General features: G+C 35.1%; 1 protein-coding gene across 1 annotated transcript; it reads left to right on the top strand.

The window, feature by feature from the left end:
- Positions 1-3,821: 3,821 nt before the first annotated feature.
- On the top strand, positions 3,822-22,451 carry TYRP1 (tyrosinase related protein 1). Its single transcript, XM_025359545.1, has 8 exons — positions 3,822-3,925; positions 4,344-4,813; positions 5,964-6,286; positions 8,891-9,095; positions 13,029-13,196; positions 15,270-15,449; positions 20,175-20,321; positions 21,154-22,451. The coding sequence occupies exons 2-8, from the start codon at positions 4,360-4,362 to the stop codon at positions 21,357-21,359; spliced, it is 1,683 nt and encodes a 560-aa protein (XP_025215330.1). The 5' UTR covers positions 3,822-3,925; positions 4,344-4,359; the 3' UTR covers positions 21,360-22,451.
- Positions 22,452-24,305: the final 1,854 nt, after the last annotated feature.

The raw sequence follows: 24,305 nt of genomic DNA, 5'->3' as shown, positions 1-24,305 counted from the left end.
TGAACTCCTGACATGGTAGAGAAAAACTAAAACAAAAACAGCTTAAGTGCAGGACAGGGAGGTGCCTGGGGAAAAAGCCTCTTGCTCTATGCAAATAGGTTCTTTCAACAGGGGAAAGACTTAATTGCCATACCCTCATTGCCCTAAGAACAGATGGAAATCACATTGTTCTGAATTGCATAGCAGATGACTGGGTCAATTCTAAGCAGTAATATTTCTGCAGTTTGCAGCAACACTCTTAACATTATAAAAGGAGAGATAGGAGCCATTTCAAACTGTGAACAAAGAAAACTACCATAGAAAGTCAGGGGCCTCTACTCAGCCTGCCACACTCAACCCCTCACAGGAGGGATCACATGAGTGAGTGAGCGCAGGATCCAGCCTGCTGCTCTGGGTGCCAACCCAGGAGCAAGCTCTATGCAAGGACTGTACAGCCAGACCAGGCGTGGGGGTGCCTGTGGCTCCACAGTCCCAGAGGGGGTGTTACACTGTTCCTATAGTTTTGCTGTTCACAGTCTGACAAACGGCAGTGTGTTAGCAGCTCAGTTGGGCCCTTGCCTTATCACATGGGGCAGTTGTCTTCTGCTGGCAAAGGCAAGGACCAGTGTGACAGCCTTTTCTGGGTACCTGCACTTGGTGGGTCCTGAGCTCTTCTCCAGTGTCCAAGAAGAATCAGGTCACAGGAGTGATTGAAGGGTGGTGAAGCTGGAGAATTTTACTGAGCAATGAAAACAGTTCTCGGTGAGAGGAGAGAGGGGAACTGGAGTGGGGACAGGAAGGGCAGGTCATCTTCCCTGAAGTCAGGTCATCTCTCCCTCCACTGACTGAGTCTGGGGTCTTTTTAGGCACAAGATGAGGAGTACATGCTGATTGCTTTGTGAGTATGCAAAAGAGTTTAAAGCAAAGGCACCACTCAAAGGGCACAACAGTGTAGAAATCCAATTAGGAAAGAGTAGGTATATGTAAAACGGGTGAAAGGTGGGGACCAATCAGTGGAAAGCATGCCAAACAGGAAGACAAGTTCTCAATCTGGTCTTAGGATTTAACTTGTAACTTGGCTTTCAGGCTTTAAACTATCTCAGCTTAGAGATGGGACTTCACCAGGTACCCACTCCTATCTGCCTAGGCATTGGGCTGCCTCCTGTCACTATCAATTTCTAGCTTACATCAGGTGCAAGGTCCAATTGCATTTATGTTTAAAAGTTTAAGTGTACTCAATGTACAGGCAATATTTCAAGTACTTGAAGACAATGTAAGAAAATACTTCATTTCCCTGGAATAGGAATATTTTTATTTGTTTGTTTTTGAGACAGGGTCTGGCTGTGTCAACCAGGCAGTGGTACAATCTTGGCTCACCACAAACTCCGACTCCTGGGTTCAAGCAATTCTCATGCCTCAGACTCCCAAGTAGCTGGGATTACTGGCACACACCACCACGCCCAGCTAATTTTTGTATTTTTAGTAGATTCAGGCTGGGTCTTGAACTCCCGACTTGCCCAGGCTGGGTCTTGAACTCCCGACTTCAAATGATCCACCCACTTCAGCCTCCCAAAGTGCTGGGATTGCAGGCATGAGTCACTGTGCCTGGCAGAGGAAGGATTTCTTAAGCAAGATATGAAAACTAGTAACCATAAATTAAAAGTTTGGTATAATGACATGAAAATTAAGAACTGTTCATCAGAAGACTACATAAAGAATGTAAAAATGAAGCCACAAATTGAAATGATATTTTCAATATATTTATCTAATGGAAGACTAGAATTAAGAATATATAAGGAACTTCTACATATCAAGAAGACAAAAACACAATACAAAAATGGGTAATAGACATGAAAATACCATTTAACAGTAAGGGAAACAATAAGGATAAAAGCACAAGAATCGTATTAAATCGTATTAGGTACTGAGATTAATGAAATATCATTTTACATACATATAATTGGCAATTAAATCTATTAACATGAAGTATTAGCAAGCTTGTGAATCAATAAGAAATCTTACACACTACTGGCAGGAATGTAAACTGATACAACTACTTTGGAAAACAATTTAGAATTATTTTGTAAATATTCACAAACTCCATGACTAGCAATCCCCTTTCTAGATATCTACCATTAAGAAATTATCATATATGTTCACCAGAAAACATTTAAAGACTATAGATGCATTATTCATAACACACACACAAAAAAAAAATCCTGGAAAATAATCCAAATATCTCTGAAGAGAAGAATGGGTAAATATAATGTGGTATATTCTTATAATGATATTTCAAACTGCCATTGTTAAAAATCTGTAAAATACAGTATTTTATATGCAACAACTTGGATATATTTTGGATACATAGTACCAGTAGGAAAAAAATCTGGTCACTGAAGATACTTCTACAGTAATGATACCATTTTTTGTTATTCTAGCCTAGAGATTCAAGAGGAAAAATAGTTGCCCCATATACGTGAGCTAAATTATCACCAGAATTTTTCTGTTTAATAAAGCATTTTAGTAAATATCCTAATGTGTATATACATTAGTAGATTGTCATATAAGTAACAGACAAACAAGAAGGAAAGAATAACATTTTAGATTCACAAATATCTTAATAACCATAGTTGGATGTAATTGTAATAAATCATATTGATGATATAGACAAGGGACAATGAACAGGAAATTCCTTTTATTCTTTCTTACCTTAATTTATAGATATATCTTTAGCTGTCTTTTTTGTTTGTAACCATACACCAAATTATTTTATATAATTTTCTGGACAATTTGATGCCTTAGAGTCAAATAAGACTACTAACTCTGATCAGGAATTATGATAACCTTTGTACAGTTATTATGTATTCCAAATAAAGATTAGATTTTCAAATTGACTTTATATGCATGGCTTTTCAACTCCAGAAGAACATTCCTCTGGAAATATATGAATCTATTACCCCTAGTACCATTGGCCTTTGTTGTCTTTTTGTTTGTAACCATACATTCCATTATTTTAGATAGTTTTCTGGACAATTTTATAGCTGATGACAGCTAACCCTGATCCTGAATTCTGATAATCTTTGCACAGCAATTATGTATTCCAAACTAAAGCTTACAGTTGAAGATTGAATTCATATACATGAGTTTTCAACTTCAGGAGAACATTCCTCTTGAAATACATGAATCTATTACCCTTAGTGTCATCGGCTTAAGACTACTTGAAGAGAAAGTAGGAAACTAGAAGACATTGAGTAGGCAACTTCTAAACAATAAAGTAGCAGTGACCCTGTAATGTTTAGCCACAGAGATGGACACCAGCCCCAGTGAAGGTAAGGGAATTGAAGTTCCCAACTCTGTCAAAACCCACAGGCACCATGAGGGCCAATGTCATGTGCTGTGGTATAACTGTACCTGATGCCTTTTCCACTACAATTATTCTCTCTAGAAATTGTAAGAACAGCAGCATCTGTTTTCAAGACAGAAAACAACCAAAAGCTACTATCAGGTACAAACACTAGCCTGGCCTTTGTATCATTAGGAAAAGGTAATTAATCTTGTTTCAGCCTCTAAAGATACACTGTGAAAGGAAAAAACAAAATCTCTGCAATGCAAACAAATCTCACTGGTTTCTCTGACTTGTATTCCAAAGTAGTGCTTCTGGCCTTTACTTAAAACTGTAAGCATCACAAGGAAATCAGTGAGAAGGGAATCATGTGCTGATCAAGTCCTTAAAGGGCAGAAACATTCACTGAAGTGAAAAGGATTAGTAAAGGGTGGAAAAAAAGACCAGCCCCTCCTAGTTTGGGTGAGCAGATTTGGGATTAATTATCAGGCAGCAATCCACATTCAATTAACAGTTCTGACGTGAGAGGACAAAAAACTCAAGCAGATATAAAACATTCAATTCTAAGAGAAGTTCATCAGAGACATCCTTCAGGATTTTAAGGTACTGGAAAGAAGTCCTATGGGCAGTGGGTGGACTCCTCCCAAAATTCCATTAGTATAAGGGACTTTAAATCACAGAAATTAACTTGCTGGAAATCTGTTCCCAATTATTCCTTCAGCTCCAAGGTTAAATTAAATGTAATTAATGATGGTGACCTGCTAATTCATGCTTTTGATAACTGATATCTAGTATATATATAAGAAAAGAAAATGACAAAGACAGGTAATTTAATTATGTGGGTATCACACATGTGGGTGTTATACATGTCAAATTTTAAAGGTAAATTACTATTTTTATTATTTGTGTGAAATGTCATTTTCCATATGGATTCCATTTTGAAGGTGGTTTGGGAAGGGTTCATACCATTTTGAGTACCAAGAAAAACTTGCATAATCTCATTTTACTTACTCTTTTTCAGCTGAATTTTCATCTACATGCTTCAGTCTTCTCTACACAAAGGGCTGCGAAACAGATCTTTGTTTTGCACTGTTACTTCAAGCAGAATGAGTGCTCCTAAACTCCTCTCTCTGGGCTATATCTTCTTCCCCCTGCTGCTTTTTCAGCAGGCCTGGGCTCAATTCCCAAGAGAGTGTGCCACTGTTGAGGCTTTGAGGAGTGGTATGTGTTGCCCAGACCTGTCCCCCATGTCTGGGCCTGGGACAGACCGCTGTGGTTCATCATCAGGGAGGGGCAGATGCGAGGCAGTGACTGCAGATTCCCGACCCCACAGCCCTCGGTATCCCCATGATGGCAGAGATGATCGGGAGGTCTGGCCCTTGCGCTTCTTCAATAGGACATGTCACTGCAATGGCAATTTCTCAGGACACAACTGTGGGACGTGCCGTCCTGGCTGGAGAGGAGCTGCCTGTGACCAGAGGGTTCTCGTAGGTAAGTGGAGATATGAATGAGTTTACAAGTCCTGCATGAGACTCAAGGCTCTTAATAAAATCTTAAATCATTTGAGCTGCAGGAATACCTGGAAATCATATAGCTCAACCCTCTCTTTTTATAATTGAGGAAACTGAGGCTTAGAAGGGTTAAGAAACTTCTTTCATGTAAAGGGTTGGAGTTGAAGCTCAGAACTTCTGACCAATATTGTCTCCTGAAACATTGTTGAGCAACCACCATATCCTAGGAACTGTGTTAGGTATTATGACTAGTCAATTCAGTAACTCCTTCAGGTCAACATGTTAATTGTCATAGATGAGGTTCGGAAAGTTCAAACCCACACAGCTGATATTTAGTAAACCTGAAACTCAGCTGAGAACTATCTATCTGGCCCTTATATTTTAGTTCTGCAGCTACCCCTGCTGACCCTTAAAGAAGTTTCCTACCATGATGATCAAATTCAGGCATTGGAGATGAAGAGTTTGGCCTGCAGACTAAATACTATTAAATAACAAAGCATTAAACAGTAACAGCTAACAATATTTGATTTGTTCTATGTGTGAGATAGGAGACTAAAGGTTTAACAGAACATGTATTGAGTCTTTACTATGAGTTAGGCCTTGGGCTAATTGCTTTTTATGTGTGTGCTCTTTGAACTTTCAATTCTATAAAGCAGGTATTATGTTTATCCACATTTTAATGATTAAAAAAAAAAAAACTGAGGCTTGGAAAAATGTGCCCAAAGTCATAGAATAATTTTCTGGTGTTAACTACTGTGTTATACCACCTAATTTTGGAAGATTTATGATGTTAAAAAGATAAAAAATTCCAACAAAAATGCCAATAGTGGGCAGAAATCAACATGACAAGGTCACAGAAACATAAAATCCATAGGTAAGATTAAAGAAAGATAATAGAAATCATGCAGTAAATTGGAGAGAGGAAAAAGAGAGAAAAGGGAAGAAAGAGAGAGAAAGCAGGTTTGAAGAAAGGGTTTTAGTTAAGGATATTTTTAAAAGTATAAAATAATTTAAAACACATTTGAACAGATGGATAAATGGGTCGTGGCATGTTACAAGATGATTATGCTCTTTCTCTACCCATCCCCTCAAGGCAGATGTTTTCATGCTTGAATTTTGTATCCCTAAAGTCAGGAGAAATCTTCTGGACTTAAGTAAAGAAGAAAAGAACCACTTTGTCCGGGCCCTGGATATGGCAAAGCGCACAACTCACCCTTTATTTGTCATTGCCACCAGGAGATCAGAAGAAATATTGGGGCCAGATGGCAACACACCACAATTTGAGAACATTTCCATTTATAACTACTTTGTTTGGACACACTATTACTCAGTCAAGAAGACTTTCCTTGGGGCAGGGCAGGAAAGCTTTGGTGAAGTGGATTTCTCTCACGAAGGACCAGCTTTTCTCACATGGCACAGGTACCACCTCCTGCGTCTGGAGAAAGATATGCAGGTACGTAAGAAGCGTTTCAGTTTTCAGACTCTTCACAGACAAGTTGCCTTGTTTGTAAAACATTTTAATTCACTAGTTTTCAGAACCATCAGGACATCTGATGAAAGAGCAATTTTATGTTACTAACTTGTCTTTGGCATTTTGTTTTCTCCTTGTTTTGGTTACTTATTAATTAATCTTTATCTTAGTGAAGTGAAAATAAAGGAATATCAATAATGAGCAAAATGAGACATTTGAAGGAATGAATTAAAAGTTTAAAAATATTTTGCAGTTTAATTGAAAACATGATTTTCATAAAACTTGAAACAGAAGAATCTCATTTGCGTGTCTTCCTTCTCTAATAAATATAAGGAGATTCCTCCTCCTGGTCAAATAATGTGAGTTAGAGACTTCTCAATCTTTCCAGTCCCAAATGCATCTCTCATCATTCCAGTGATGATTCCTTCCAACATGGTACAGGGTTTAAATAATGAAAAAATAATTCCTTTCCATTTAGACTCTCATATTTTCATTGAACTATGTTTTTCCATGTTCCCTACCCTTTGAGTCTTACAGAAGAAACCTATTAAAATATCACATCACTATGTAAGAGGACAGATATGTTAATTTGCTTGACTATAGTAATCACTTTACTATGTATATTTATATCAAAGCACTATGTTGTACACTAAAATATATAAAATTTGAAAAAAAGTCAAAAAATACCAAAATAATTTTGTCAGTCAGGCAATATTTTTAGTGAAAAGACATTGGCTTTTTATTTGGCACAAAGTGAACCTCAACTCAAGCAGTTATTTCATGCTTATTTTCTAAGCAGACAAGCTTCAAACATATTAAAGCATCTAGTTACATAGATTCTTTACTCTTATTTCTTTTACCAACTTCTCTGTTTCTTGAGAAAAATATTGAAATTTTAAAATAAAATTTTAAGTTGTTAGATATCAACTAGGAAATCCACAAAGTAAACCTGTTTTCTATGTGAAATAACAGCAACGAATCTCCCCTTTCAAGTTAAAGTATACAAATTAAGCCAAAACTATCTGAAGACAGGAAAGGTATTTAGATTCATTTATTAATTTGCAGAATGCTGTGCCAGCATTATTCCGAGAAAAAGTAAATGGTTAGAAGAGAGAGAATTAATATGCTAAAATACAGGATAAAATACTCGTTTGAAAGTGCACTATCCATTTGCAGTTTGAGAGTGATTAAATGAATTCATCTGATACTCTGAACATCATATTTTATAGCTCTGATTGCAAGTGAGACATTTAGTAGATTATGAGTAGATAAATCTATCATTTGTAATTGACTGCAGATCTTCATGCCTTCAAGTCATTTTCTCATGGGCACACCAAAATGAAAGGGCAGGTGGAAAGTATCTGAAAGCTTCACTTTTGCCTGTGTAAACTTCAACCTCTGTGACTTACATTTTAAAAACCCAACAGCACAAGGGATCCAACAAATTACAATTTAAATGTAATTCATGGTTGAAATGCCACATGAATATGCTCTGGCTCCCAAATGTCAGTTGCTGAACCACAAACCAATTCTTAATGATCCCTTAGAAGCTGTCACTAATCTTTGTGAACCACAATGATGGCTTCTAAAGGAGGACTACCAACCTCTGGAGACCAATAACTGAGGATAACTTGGAAAGCTTTTGGTTCTCTAAAACACCCAAGGATAAGAAAATGCTTCCTAGGAAGGGATTTAAAGTGAAAAAGTAGAAATATACTGAGTGCTTGAGAGATAAGATAAAACAATTGCGATCCCTACATTTAAATCTCATACCATAAATAGAACTTCTCAAGGCTCCAAAGAAATGAGAAATAACAAGGAAATGTATGGTTTAAAGCACGAATGAAATAAGCATGTGATCTTGAGGCCAGCATTTTTAAAAATGTGAGATCAGCTCTGAATGGAAACTAGGTCACTGATCTAAAAAACAATGGGCAGAAAGATTTACTCCAGCTTCTGTTTAGCATTTTTATCAGTCTAAGATTTAGGCAGAAGCCTGAGTCTTGAAAGTTTGGATTCTAAGGCAGGGTTCCCTAAATAAAACACCTTCCATGCTCAGTGTGAACGAGTCCATTGGCCTGTGGCCAAACCAGAATCTAAATGCCTAGTCATTCAAATTAAATTTAAAAACAGAAATTAGCACTCCACAAAACATATTTTAAGGCTGGATCTGGCTGCAGACTAAGAGTTAATGATACTTGAATTAAAGATAGGAAAATGGAAACGGTGGAAATGCCAATAAGTAGATGTTGTTATCGATAATTTTTATATAACCAATATAAATGTAATTACCTGCCTAAAAAAGAAAAAGAAGATCCTTTATCCCTCTAAATCATTTTCAGAAATGTCTGCATAATAAGTTGAGTTTCATTCCCTCTAATGCCTAAATGACACCTTGTAATAAATTACCAGCTTTGTTAAATAAGGTTTTAACTCCTCTGGGCCCCTCAGACACCACTGATATACTAACCAGTACCTTATTGTCTAAAGAGAGCTAATAGAAATAGGCTGTCAGAGAGTAGACCAAACAGAAAGGAAGAATTATAAACAGAAGCAGAGAATATTAATGTAGTTTCTGTGATCTAGGAAATGTTGCAAGAGCCTTCTTTCTCCCTTCCTTACTGGAATTTTGCGACGGGGAAAAATGTCTGTGATATCTGCACGGATGACTTGATGGGATCCAGAAGCAACTTTGATTCCACTCTAATAAGCCCAAACTCTGTCTTTTCTCAATGGCGAGTGGTCTGTGACTCCTTGGAAGATTATGATACCCTGGGAACACTTTGTAACAGTAAGTTGCAAATGATAGCTTGGAGTCAGAATTTCTTTTTAGATAAAGGGATTAAGTATGTTGCCTGGAAGGCCCTTCATTCTACTAGAGAATTCAGACTAAAATCTACTTTTATTATAGACAAACAATGTACCACGCATTCATTAAGCACCTAGAATGTTTAAGGCAGCGTGTAAGTTGCTGCAGGGGAAACAGAAAGCGCCTACACATTTTTGCACTGCCTTTCTTGAGTAATTTGGTCAATGTCTTTCTAACTTTCTTATTTTGGAAATGTCTAGTTGTATACACTAATCCTCTTAGTTTTCTTAGCACTACTTAGTAGTCATGTGTCTTGTGTTGGAATTTCACAGAAAATGTTTCCTAAGAAAATGTGAAAAATAGGCAAAAAGTTGGAAATGCCCTGGGAAGAAAAAAAAGAAAATAAACAAACCAAATGTATGCTTGCAGTTATAAAGTTAGAAAACAAAAGGTGATGTGGGAGATAGTTTTTAGAAAAGGAGGATATGGTACTGATGTCTGCCTCCTAGCTTCTTTCCAGCTCTTCCGAAGTGAACACAATAAGAGAATGCCTAACCAATTGTCCCAGCATCTTTCTCCAGTGATCTGAATGCCACCTTTGTCACAGGTCAAATTTCTGCCCCATGTAGATCTCTTCCTGAGCTTTCCGTTCTCTTCCTTGGATCATATTATTATTTGTGCCTGTGCTAGTAACACGAGGTTTAATTATTAGACACCCCCTACCTCATCTTATTTTTCGTTTTCAGGCATGTATGGCTCTCTTGATTGTTGTTCCATATAAAAATAAGAGTTATGTGAAGTTGTTTTATTATTATAGTCACAACATATTTATTCTACATATATTATTGTATTCATCAAACATTAAATTATTTTATGAACTTAAATAAGGAATACTCTAAATAAATCAAGAAGAATTAGATATATATTTTCACCATTAGATTATTTAGCAGTGTATAGGAATAAGAGAAGTGATAATATATGAACATTTCCTCTGTAGAAGTTTAAAACTTAGAATAAATTTGTATTTGTTTGGTATGCTGAATACATGGTCCCACCTTGTGGCAGAGAAATGAAATTGAGGATCAGGATGTCTGCAGATACCAAAGCATGTATTCCTTTTCTGACCAGGCCATTGTATTTTGGTCTGAGAGTTCTCTCTCTCTCTCTCTTTTTTTTTTTTCTTGAGACGGAGTCTCGCTCTGTCCCCCAGGCAGAGTGCAGTGGCGGGATCTCAGCTCACTGCAAGCTCCGCCTTCCGGGTTCACTCCATTCTCCTGCCTCAGCCTCCCGAGTAGCTGGGACTACAGGCGCCCCCGCCACCGCGCCCAGCTAATTTTTTGTATTTTTAGTAGAGACAGATTTTCACCGTGGTCTCGATCTCCTGACCTTGTGATCCGGCCGCCTCGGCCTCCCAAAGTGCTGGGATTACAGGCTTAAGCCACCGCGCCCGGCCTGCCTGAGAGTTTTCTAGACATTTCCCAATCACCCTGATGATTGGATACCAAAATAAAACACAGTTTAAATGAGTAAATACAATCATAGCACAGGAGGGGGAAGAAAGAAGGAGAGATTTTCTTTTCATCATAATTTGTGTTGTCAATTAATATAACAAGTCTCCTAACTCAGACACATAGTCTCATGACAAATTGAAGAATATTTATTTTAGGTTAAAAAAAATTTTAAGCGTATCCCTTGTCTCACTGCAAGAGATAAACAGCAGACATTTTATTTATAAGGCAAAGGAAAGGGAAAAAATTATCATTGTATTGAACAAATATTATGTATCTGATGTGGTATGAAATGCATTGATATAATATCCTATTTAGTCTTCATAACAATGATCTCTTCTATAACCTTTCTTCTTAAATGATCTTGTCCATTTCTGTAGTTCCATTCATCATCTTTTACTGGAGACCCACACGTTTCCAACTTTAGATAAAACCTTCCTTAAGTATTCCATACCCCTGTCTTCACAAGCTTGTTGCATAGTATTTCTCCAATATTCAAAATTAATGAACCAAACTTGGTGGATTGAAAATAGTTAATTATTTTATTGCAGCTAACATTCTTCCAGCCACCAAAATACCATCCTTGAATCAACATACAAAAACACTGTTCTTTATTCACAATACTTCTCAAATGTATTTTCTTCTTCAGACATATGCAACTTTCCATTTATTTTTATGTGGAAATTTCACAGGACTTTGGTCCATAGGATGTTAGGTGCAATGGCAGAGGTTGTCCATATGCAAACAAATTTAAGAATCACTGGAATAAAAAATAAAATGGTTTATTTTTTATTTAAACTAGTTTCTTTACTATCAGCATTTTCTACTATGGAACTCTGTGAGGGCAAATCAGAATGTAATGCTTTGAAACTTAAGTAATTAATATTTGTTTCTTGGGATTTATTGATAGCTTCCTGAGCAGCAATTCCCAAAACATCAGCTTGAATTGATAGTTTAGCTAGCGATGCTGAAAGTTTTTGGTGATCATGTACACTCAATAAATAGTTTCCAATCCCAACTGAGGCATATGTTTTAGTTACATATTATGTAAATTTTATTATGCTAACTTAACAGGTCCTGATTATTATGTTAATTATAAAGCATAGAACATGGGAAGCTTTCTGAATGAAAGAAAAGGAATAGGAGTTGAAATTGTAATATTATCGCTCCCCAGATTAGTGGATTATTTTGCTATCCCTCTATGGCACATAAATTCCTTTTGGAGACCACTGGGACAGAATGATGCAAAGTTCTCCTAACCAGTCACCTCTCCTCCCACCCATGTAAGGTTTTGACTTCTCTCCACTTCCTAATAAATTACACATAACTTTCTTATCTTGATACTTGATTTTTTTTTTTTTTTTCACAATATAGCTCTGGTCTAGCTTCTTTTCTTTCCTACAGTCCACTACTCTCCTGGCACATACTCCAGGCAAACTATTTCCCAAACAGGCCCCCCCCCTTTTTTTTTTTTTACAGCTAACATGATCTTTTCCATATAATGACCAAACAACTCTTCAGCACCTATTAAATGCCAGGTACTGTGCCAAGTCTGTGGGATACACACGTTTTCTGTTATAGATAGGGGATTTTGTTATAGACAGAAGAACGTGTATCATCTCTTACCATTTCCTCTACCTAAAATGTTTGTCTTGTAAAATTTCTTTTATTTCACCTATGAAAACTTTTCTTAATCCTATGGGGCTCTTTGTAAATCTATCTTTATAAAGCTTTTCTGGAGATCTGAATGGGCAGGATCTCTCTCTCTCTTTCCCCACTCCCTCCCTCCATCTCTCTTCTTTAAGGCTCCTATCATATTATCTATACCTAGTATCACAGTTCTTTGTCTGTTTGTTACTGCCATTCACAAAGTTTCATTATTTCTCACATTAATTGCTGAAAAAGTTGAAAAATGTGTGTTGGTTGAAATATATATCACTTTCCAAAGAAATAGAAGGTTTTTTTTTTCCTTATTTCTCTGAAGGTTTAAATAGGCAGCATTTGCATACAAAATATCACATATGTGTGACATATAGATTTTAGTGTAGAACTTAGGTTTATGGGATTATTTTGGCAAGATTCAATTTTCCATGGAATTTTCATTTTAATACATTCTTGTGAAAGAAGCATATATTGGTTTAGCAAATGTCAAGACCTGTATCTGTTAGTGTGATTGCTTTTTTCCTTCAGATACTTTTATGTATCACATATCTACTCGATTCAAAGAAGTGGGACATGATTACTTAGATTTTCTCACTTTAATGCTACCAAGTATGCATTTTTAAATTTTGTTTTCTACCAAGGAAATCCTATATTTCATATTCGTGCTATGTATAAAGTTTTAAAGAGCAATAATAAGACATCCAAACATTGTGTAAATGTTTGCACACCCCATTTTGTTCTGCAGGCACTGAGAGCGGGCCAATTAGGAGGAATCCAGCTGGAAATGTGGCCAGACCAATGGTGCAACGTCTTCCTGAACCACAGGATGTCGCTCAGTGCTTGGAAGTTGGTTTATTTGACACACCTCCTTTTTATTCCAACTCTACAAACAGTTTCAGAAACACAGTGGAAGGCAAGTAAATGAAATCAGTACTTTGAAAAGATCTAACTATCAGAGTAAACTGAATTATTCAAAAGCAAGTTTCTTCGAGAAGGCTTTGAATAGTATATTAAATCCTGTGCGTTTATGTGAATGAGGTTGTCTATTATGATACACCTGCTTGAAAAAGGAACTTTCCTAAAGAGAAGAGTCCAACCATGAAGCTCTTTTCATTATGGGAGAAGACCTTGGAAATCATGCTCCAATTTCGTAAACACTCAAAAACAATTTAAATTCAAATTTCTGGTAGCTAGCTGATCAATATGTGTAACTGTATCAAGGTCTAGCATTGGCAAACAATATTCAAGACGTTGACAGTGTATTAAATTAGTTTACTTTTTTTTTAAATGAGAGAAATAATAAAATCATTCCAAACAATTAGTTGACACTGAGTAAAGCCTTGCTTGTGCATATGTGTTATTTAGGTCAGTATTAACCTGTAACTTTTTTCAAAAGTCTATACAAATTCGAATTAGCATCTACTGATGCTTAACTTGGTTTTCCTTATTTCACACAAATTATTTTAAAGCTGAGGAAAGTGAGGTATAAAGAGGTACAATTATTATCACAAGATATTCAGCTAGTTACTAACAGAGCATAGGTTCAAATTCAAATTTTCAAAATCCAGTGTCTTTATATAATACATTTTGATACCTCCAAATGATGCTTGATATATATATATGTAAAGTCTTCAAAAGAATATAATTACATTTATCTTATTATAAACTTGTTATTGTTAAATTTTACCTTCAGTATAGCATTGTCCACGTCTAATGCATCCCATCTCCCCAAAAAATGCAAATAGATTTCTCTGTCGTATGATCAGAGATACTTAGTATATAAATCTAATAATTATTTTTAATTCTTTCACCTTTTAGTCTCAAAATTATATGCCATTTTAACCTATTTTTGATTATTTTAATAACTACCCAAATGCACTGATTTGAATATGATTCAATAAAAAATCACTACATTTTGGCTAATCTGTAAACTAAGGCCATCAGCACTGATTTTTTTTAAAATGTGCAGATTGTGTTTTCTTAATGCCCAATCAGAAGACAATTATACTTATTTCCTGACAAAACGTATAAAAAGACTAGTGACAAGCCACGTTCCATATATATCACAGGCAATCTTTAAATGTTTTTGAGTCAAATAATAATGGAATGGGTGCTTGAAAAAATGCATAGGTGACTAAATAAGTGGCTACAACTATACAATTCATCTTAGATGAAGAGAGAACTGGTTAATGTATTTTAAAGTCTGATTTCATTTTATAATACACAACCATTCCCTGATCTCAAACCTCTGGTCCTTCCAGCCAATTAGACATCCTACATCATAGACCCTCCATTTTCATTTATGACCTGTCCTATACCTATCCTTGTTTTCTCCCTTATATATGGAATATATATATGTATATATGTATATATATGTGTGTGTGTATATATATGGAATTGAGATATTTATCAAAAGCTGTATAAATGTTTTGACAGTAGGTTTTCTCAGTGTTTAAAACTAGCACAAAGATGGTAAGAAAGCCCTGAGAAATTGTAGCTTCCCCATAAAAAATAAAGTAGTTTTCTAAAAATAAACATGCTGACAGTCATTCAAAGGTAAGGTAGGAGGCTGAAGTAACATCTGGCAACTTAAGTTCCAAAACAATCAGAGCATTCTTCTCCAAATTGTGTCAGCAGTTTTTAGTAGAAACTGGAGGGGTTTTCACTATCTTTATTCCCATGTAGAACAATGTCTGCCTTGTCAAATAGAGTGTCTATATATTTTGACTGGTATCCTTTGCAGGTCATTATTTTTAACCTGGAGGCTACATTTAGAATGTCATGCCACTAGCATAAAACCAACCTAGCTCTGGGTATAGCAAACAAATATCAACCATAGGTACAGAGAAGCAGTGCTATTATATTAAGGCAAAAACTGGCCTGACAAGCCTTGGAAAAATTGTTTCCCAATATAATCATTACTATTAACTGGAAAAGTAAAATATGTTCAATAGTTTTACAATTCTCCTCCTTATTATGTGTCTAGGTTACAGTGATCCCACAGGAAAGTATGACCCTGCTGTTCGAAGCCTTCACAATTTGGCTCATCTATTCCTGAATGGAACAGGGGGACAAACCCATTTGTCTCCGAATGACCCTATTTTTGTCCTCCTGCACACTTTCACGGATGCAGTCTTTGATGAATGGCTGAGGAGATACAATGCTGGTAAGACATTTTCATATGCCTTTTGCATGGTCAGCCAAGCGGACTGTTTAGATGGCATAGTTATCAGTTTAAGCTGGGCACTCAGTACATAAAAACACATTCAAAATAAGGATAACATAGCTGTAATATCAAGTCACTTCCAGACATTCAATTCTACTTTGAAAATGCAGGCAAGAAGTCTCTCCAAATAGTTATTATAGGATGATATTTTTAACCACTTGCTAGGACTAACCAAATCACCTCTCCTAATTTTTGCTATGAAAAAAATGCTACTATGTTTTACAAATTTTTCTCACCCTCATCTTCCAACATAAATTCTAATTACTTTTAAATATAAATGAAGAAAACCTTATAGAGCTCTTCTTTGATATCCCAAAAGACTAAAAATTGTATATCCATAATCCACAGTTCTTATTTTTATTGCTTAATGGCCTCTCACAAATAGAAATTTTGTTCCACTTGAAAAGTTAACGTTGGCTTTTATATCACACTACAGGAAATCTCTTTTAAGTTCATTTCAATGCATTCTTTAAAATATTATTTTAAATGCCTCCTTCTCTGCCTTCCTATACAGCTGAGAGGCTAGCATTATTTTTCAAACAATAAAAGTGCTTCCACTGGTTAAAACATCACAAATTTTCATATGTTGAAAGCATTCTCAATTTTGGCTTCTGTGCCTTTAGTTCATCACACACATGAACATGATATTGTAGCTTAACTACCTATTGATTTATGTATCCATTAGGCATGCTTACATTTCTGTGTGTATATGTGTGCAGTAAAGTCCTCTAATTCAACCTAATTAGGACCATTAATTGATGAAATTGATGAAAATAGTTTGTTCCATCAAAAATTATTCAAGAAACAACTTACACATAAGCCTGTAATCCCAGCACATTAGGAGGCCGAGGCAGGAGGATCACTTGAGCCCAAGAGTTTGAGACCAGCCTGGTCAACATAGTGAAACCCTGTATCTACTAAAATCACAAAAATTAGCCAGGCATGGTGGTGGGCATCTGTAATCCCAGCTACTGGAGAGGCTGAGGCAGGAGAATCACTTGACCCCAGGAGGTAGAGGTTGCAGTTAGCCAAGATCACACCACTGCACTCCAGCCTGGCTGACAGAGACAGACTTGATCTGAAAAGAAAAGAAGAAAAGAAAAGAAAGAAGAGGGGAGGGGAGCGGAGGGGAGGGGAGGGGAGGGGAGGGAAGGAAACAACCTACACATAAATATTGGTTGAGTTTTCAATCAGTTGTGAATTCAGTTATTGGAGTTTCATCTCATTTTTCATATGTATTTATATACGTAATGGCAACCATAATTAATTATCTATAATTTACACTGTCAGCTTTTTTTAAAAGTGAAACAATAAATGAGTGACTTTTGAAATACGATATGAGGGCAAATATTTAGCCATACACCTTTAACAAATCTTTCCAAAGTGTTCATTTTACATACTACAAAAACAACACCCTCCTCTTTGTTTTACAGTCATGATGACCACTTTATGTTTGCTTAACTAGATTCCTTTTATTACAGTAATGAGTGAACTCGAATTAATAGGTTTAGGAATTAACAAAACCAACTTTTGTTAAACATGCACTTCTGGGAACCATATGGCAATGTTCAAGTTGTATTTATTCAGTTATTCACAATGCCTTGGGTGTTAGTAAACTTTTCAGAGGAAACGGAGACTATTCAGTAACCTAGCAAATCTCTTAAATGGAGTTTTCTTTCACCTTTGAAAGAAAGGAAAGATATTCCTTCGCCTTGTGTATCTTGGCTGAAAATATAATTATTTCACATTCATAGCAAGTTGTTAAAGGTTTTCCAGATTTTAACCTAAAGGTCACTGATGAACCAGAAAAACACCTTTTGAACATTTTTTTCTGACATTTTCTTTCTTTGCAATATATAGCATAAGGTTTCTCAATAACTTGAATTGTAGTGGGAAAAGAAGTACCATAAATGAAAAATAGGAAACTATCCTGCAGCACATTGCTGATAAAATGTGGCCATAAAATTATAGGATAGGTCAATGTAAACACTCCAAATTGCATGAAAGCTAAGCTGAAACAATTAGCCTCCTTCTTAAATATTCCTTGTACCTGCAAATACCTTTTAGAAAGCAGTGTCATAAAACAACTGTAAAGAAGAGAAAGAAAACTTAGAAAGATTAAAAAATTTTATAAACTCTCTATAAAGCAGAAGTCTTGTTTAAAATAAGTCTAAGAGTGGAGGGATGGAATTCTTTTTCAAAATGATTGAAAGGTTTTTACAAATATAGAAAGCTCTTTACAAATTGCAGAATAATAGAATTATTAGGCTCAGAATGGAAAAAAAATTACACTTTACAGATAAAGAAAAGTAGAGTCATTCAAGTAGTAATGTCCATTACAGATTCCTCTCGTTAGACATGAAATAGTACAATTGAGAGCATCCAAACTCTAGTTACTACCATGTTAATTTCTATTTACTAATATTTCTGATCTATGTACACATTCAATTCAATTCTTTCTCTTTTATTTCGACTAAGAATTATATGAGGTAAGTTTTAAATATAGCAGCCCAGAAGTTCAGTGTATTTTCAGAAGAAGCAGTTTATACATTTCCAAGAGTAATCACTACTTTACTTTTTGAGCTGCAAGAGAAATGAAGTAATCACACATACACTTAAATCTTTTCATATATATTATTTTCAAATCTACTATTTCCTGGTCAGTATTCAAGGTACCAGAAATATGATAGTATACAAAAATCCACCAACAAATTTTCTTCCTGAAACTTTTCTTCCTGTTAATAAAATTGACAATAACCATATGTAAATACAGCATATTAGATGGTGGAAGTCTCTATAGACAAATAAAATCAGGAAATGGGAATGGAAGTACTGTGTAGATATATGGAAGAATGTCCTAAGACAAAGGAACAGGGAGCCAACTGTGGCTGGAGTAGAGTGGGGTCTGGGGAGAGAATGGTGAGAGATAGTAAGGTAAAAGGGATCACAGGAGGCAGAGCCTGAAGGATACTGGGATTAACTCTAAGAGAGATAGGGGGCCATGGAGGATCTTGCATAGGGAAATTACAGGACAATCCAATTGCTATTGTTATTTTTACTATTATTTCTCCCCTCATTTTAATGGACAAAACTTTACCACACAGCTGAAGCTGAACTGGATTGAGGCTGGTCAAATCAGGGTTAAGCAGAAAACTAAAATGGGGAATTAAAAAGTTTTCTAAATTATCTTAATACCTAATGCTAATAAACAATGAATTTATAATACATTAGAATGTGAATTATTTGAGAGTAGAAATATTGTCTCTTTTTTTCAATGCCACAGCCTAAGTGCCTAGACCAGCATCTGGCATTAGTAGGTACTCAGTGGATTTTAACAGATAAATATTTAATTAGCTTTAATACATAGTAAATTTAAAGTCACAAAAATATCAACACTACTTGGCATTTCTATGATAAATTTTTCTTCAATCCAGATGCTGAAACACCCTTCTGTGATTCACGGAATCACTGTACCTGTCAAGGTATTATATCTACAAGCAAAGAGAAAATCTAATACTTAGATAGCTGTCTTAGTTTGTTTTCTGTTGCTTATAACAGAATCCCTGAAACCAAGTAATTAATTAAGAAACTGAATTTATTTATTATAGTTATGAAGGCTGAGAAATCCAAAGTTGAGGGGCCACATCTGTGAAAGCCTTACTGGTGGGGACTTTCTGCAGAGACCCTGAGTCAGCCCAGGGTGTCACATAGTCCAGAGGCTGAGTATCTTAGCTTAAGTGTCTCCCTCTCCCTTAATAAAGTTACCAGTTCTTCTCCCATGATAACCCATTAACCCATGAATCCATCAATGGATTAATCTATTCATTAGGGCTGAATTCTCATAATTCAATCACCTCTTAAAGGCCGTACCTCTTAATACTGACTTATGTTCTCATTGGTGTCTGCCCAATCCCACTTCTAACTCTTTTGTGTGTGTGTGTGGGGCATTCTATTTGGTGTTTAATTGTACCAACATAAATATAGAACAAAAAAAAGAGAAACGAACATCTTTTGCCACAAAAAAATTTCATTCTTTTTATTCCTGATGATAGAAACTCATTAATAATATAAATAGCCATAGTTTATATTCATGAGGTATCAGGAAGTGAATAGGATTTCAGGACCTTGATTCAAAATTTTAAGCATTTTTTGCTAACAGAGTAAAGCCCTAGGAATAAAGCTAATATTGATTTCTCTAAAAGTAAACAGACAAAATAAAAAATATTGAGCAGAAATATTCATAAACAAGCACAACCTCTAATAGATATGCCGTATCTCAAATTTTAAAATACAGCCGATGCCACAGCAAATTACAGGTTTATGTTTTCTTTGGCTTTGAAAAACACATTTAATACCTTATTCAAATTGCTTTATGTAATTTTTAAAAACTGTTCAACATCATTATAGATGATGAAATACTAAAATTCCCCTGCTTTTAAACTCTCTTTTTTTATTAAGTGGTATATTGGTACTGTATTCAAAGCATTTTCTGTTTTATGTAATTTCCCATCATGCTGTAGTGAAAATTCTTATCTTTATTCAGTGTAAAATAAAAATAAAATTTTTTCATGTTCTCCTTGAATATTGGATCCCTTTATAACTCAATAATGATATGAATATTAATTTTATTATGTTTATTAACAAGTTGTTTTTGGAATAATTTAGATATATCCACATTTCCATTGGAAAATGCCCCTATTGGACATAATAGACAATACAACATGGTGCCATTCTGGCCCCCAGTCACCAACACAGAAATGTTTGTTACTGCTCCAGAGAACCTGGGATACACTTATGAAGTTCAATGGCCAAGTAAGTATTGAAAGTGTATTTTTACTGTGATAATTTCCAAAAGCAAATATGTTGTCTTTAAATTAATCACAGTGTTCTGAAGCTATGTTTTCCATTTGGACTTAGCAACTTTCATTTGTATTTTTATTTGAGGATAAGGGAGGGAATTTGATATTTGTTGAGAGTCCACACTAAGCTGACACTGATCTTATTGTACAGCACCCTATCTCATTTAATCCTCACAGTGCTTTGGGGTGAGTATGAAAATCTTCATTTTACAAATAAGGAAGCTGAGGCTTAAATAGGTTAGCTATTTACAGATTCACATTTCTAATAAGGGAAGAGAATGAGTTTGAGCTTAGGCCCATGGAATATGCCCCAATTCTTCTACTATACCATATTGTCTGCATTTATCTATCTTAAAGGAAAAGGGAGTGGGATACTCTTCAGTGTTTTTCTGAGATTTTGAAAACCAAAAACTTCTTGTTTAAATCTTTCCCCAACAAAGGCAGTAGGGCATAGTGGAAAAGTACAAGACTTATACTCTAAAATACTCAGGCTCCAAAGCCAACTTTACTTCTTACTAACCAGGTGACATAGGCAAGTGACTCAAACTCTTTGAGTCATCATTCTCTCACTTTCACAAAATGAAATGGAAATAACAATGACTATCCCAATAGGGTCCACTCATTAAAAGAAATCAGGAAGTGGCTTCAAGGCCATGTGACCATTATAAATTAAATATGAGGATTTCTATTAAAATAGACATTTCTACCTAAATTTCAGGTGTCCAATTTTTGGTGATAACTATTGTAATATTTATCTTTTTATTTTTATCTTCCTTTCCAAATAGGTCGGGAGTTTAGTGTACCTGAGATAATTGCCATAGCAGTAGTTGCCGCTTTGTTACTGGTTGCGTTGATTTTTGGGACTGCTTCTTGTCTGATTCGTGCCAGACGCAACATGGATGAAGCTAACCAGCCTCTCCTCACTGATCAATATCAACACTATGCTGAAGAATATGAAAAACTCCGAAATCCTAATCAGTCTGTGGTCTAACAGTTGCCCTACTGTCTTATGAATTAGTATCACAAAACTACCTGGTTGAATATAATAGATTGAGTTGTTAACTGTATCTTCTTTCACTTTGTTACCTTCTTTCTAATACAAGCATATGTTAGAATTAAAGATCCAGGCATAATTTTCAAAGCTGGGAAGACTCTTTCAGAATCTTTTCAATGGGTTTTAATTTTCAGTTCTATTTAAAATGGTGAGTGGCACTAACTCCATGATATTTAAGGATAGTGTGAAGATCTTTGGCATGATTTAAAAGTTGAGGATGTGAAGATATAAGTAAGCTACTATGCTTTGTTTACGTGTAAAGGAAAATAATGTTTGATAGTGAATGTCCACTTAAAATACATGAATGGGCATTTCTAAAATGTTAAAACATAAACACATTTCCATTCATGGATATTTGTCAACAGATTTAAAGAAAAACACAGTTATTAATTAAAGCAAATTATATGTAGTTATAAACAAATGAAATTTTGATTAAACTTTTCAAATTAATGTTCCAATTTGAAGACCAATCAAATATATTATTTAGTCAACATATACTATTTAGTCTCAGGTTCAAGGCTACAACAAAATCACCATCTTTGTCAAGCTTTGGAGAGGGAATATCTTTGCTTTCTTAAGCAACAGTGGATATTGCCTTTGTTTGCCACTGTGTTTTCCTGCCACTCAATTCACTGAAAAAGGAACTACCTATCCATACATTTCACCTACTAATTTCTCTTCTAACATCTTAGAGGTCCATGAAGAAAGCATATGGAGAACATGTTTTATACTGCTCTATAAATAGTATTCCAATCACTGTGCTTAATTTAAATAGCATTCTCTTATCATTTATCAGCCTTTTATGTATTTTCCAAGTAAAATATTAACGTATTATTTCACTGGTCTTCTTTTTTATCTAGTTCTATATGAATGCTATTTTTCCCTTCTCTTCTAACATGAAATATATTTTATCTTTTTGATCTTGTGCTATGACACAGTCTTCCAAAGAATTGTATAAGGTGGTCATAAGTGAACATTTTAATTAAAATCGGTAAAAATAAATAGTAACAATAGTAATCATACACTATAGAAAATGGCTAAACTGAGATTCTAAATTCTACAAACAGAAACAAGTTGAAGTTATGTATCCCTGATTGGTTAGTTGGTTTTCCTATATTCAGCAATATTAAGGCTATATATACACAAGATAAACAAATAAAATATATCAAAGAGCATGCATATAACAATAGGATGTTTTACACTAGCATTACTCAATTTATTCTCCTGGAATACATTGCAATTTGTTAAAATACAGTATACTCACAGCTTTTCAAATAAATCATTGCGTAATGTAAGATGCCTTTTTATATAGAACATCAATGAAACTAAATACCTCACTTTATATTTTTGTAGATTTACTAATTACTCATTTCAGAAACATTTATTAAGCACATACTAGATATCAAAGATTTAAAGGCACTATAGATTTGGAGAGAAGAAAATAAGAATTGTAAAATTGAGAAGGTCATATTTGACTTGTGCTTCAAGGAATGCCAATGGATTTACCAAATATAAAAGCAGAGAAGGGCATTTTATTCAAAAGTGACAGTATGGACAAGGGCACAGAAGTTTAAAAGAGCATGGAACTTTTGAAAATATAAAATAGGTCAGTATGGTTAAAGCATAGTTTTTATGGAGGGGAGTAAAAAGACAAATTGGAAATGAAACCAGAGTGTCCTATATGCAATTCTTTTTTTTTTTTTTTTTTTTTTTGAGACGGAGTCTCACTCTGTTGCCCAGGCTGGAGTGCTGTGGCCGGATCTCAGCTCACTGCAAGCTCCGCCTCCCGGGTTCCCGCCATTCTCCTGTCTCAGCCTCCCGAGTAGCTGGGACTACAGGCGCTCGCCACCTCGCCCGGCTAGTTTTTTTTGTATTTTTTAGTAGAGACGGGGTTTCACCGTGTTAGCCAGGATGGTCTCGATCTCCTGACCTCGTGATCCGCCCATCTCGGCCTCCCAAAGTGCTGGGATTACAGGCTTGAGCCACCGCGCCCGGCCTATGCAATTCTTAATAATTGGAATTAATTCCATGGGAACTAGGAAACAGGGAGAGTCATAATCAAGCTGTATATTTATAAATATAGTAGTGATGGTGCTGTTCACAAATAGTGTTGAAGAGAAACAATTTGGAATGGTTAAAAGCTAAGAAACTAGTTAATATGGAATAGATTGTGGGAGAGAGAAGTCTTGTTTCAAAACATCAATTCTAAATAATCATAATTATAAGATAAAGTTGTACACATTATCTATAAATATAATAAATGCAGCTTATATTATAAATACTATCTAATATTAAAGTTATAAGTATAATATAAATATAACTTTGAGTAAATCGTTACAAAAACATCAGTTAACAATGGAAGAGAGAGGATTAAACAATGTGAGAGAGGATTAAAACAAGAGCAAAACAGAAAACTATTAACAAAATGGCAGTTAGTAAGTCCTCACCAATCAGCAATTATTTTAATGTAAATGGCTTAATATCCAAAATTAGAATGCTTACAGTAGCTGAATGAATCAAAAAACATGATCCAGTGACTTGCTGTCTATGAGATTCACTTTAGATTTAAAAATACATATAGGCTGGAAGTAAAGGAATGGAAAAGAACATTCTGAAAATGGTGAAAAAAAAAAAAAAAAAGACAATAGGGGAGGCTATCCTACCACACAAAATAGACAAAGTGAAAAACTGCCTCTAGAGGTGAAGTTCATTATGTAATAATTAAAGGATCAATTTAACAAGATATAACAATTATAAGTATATACATATTAAATATTAGAGCAGTTAAATATACAAAGCAAATATTGATAGATCTGAAAGGAGAAATTGATAGCAATACAATACTAGTAGTAGAATCCAATATTCCACTTTCATTAATGTACA

Source organism: Theropithecus gelada, chromosome 15 (assembly GCF_003255815.1).
Source record: "Theropithecus gelada isolate Dixy chromosome 15, Tgel_1.0, whole genome shotgun sequence".
Taxonomy (NCBI): domain Eukaryota; kingdom Metazoa; phylum Chordata; class Mammalia; order Primates; family Cercopithecidae; genus Theropithecus; species Theropithecus gelada.
Note: the sequence above shows the minus strand (reverse complement) of the source record. Positions and strands in the feature narration are given on the sequence as shown.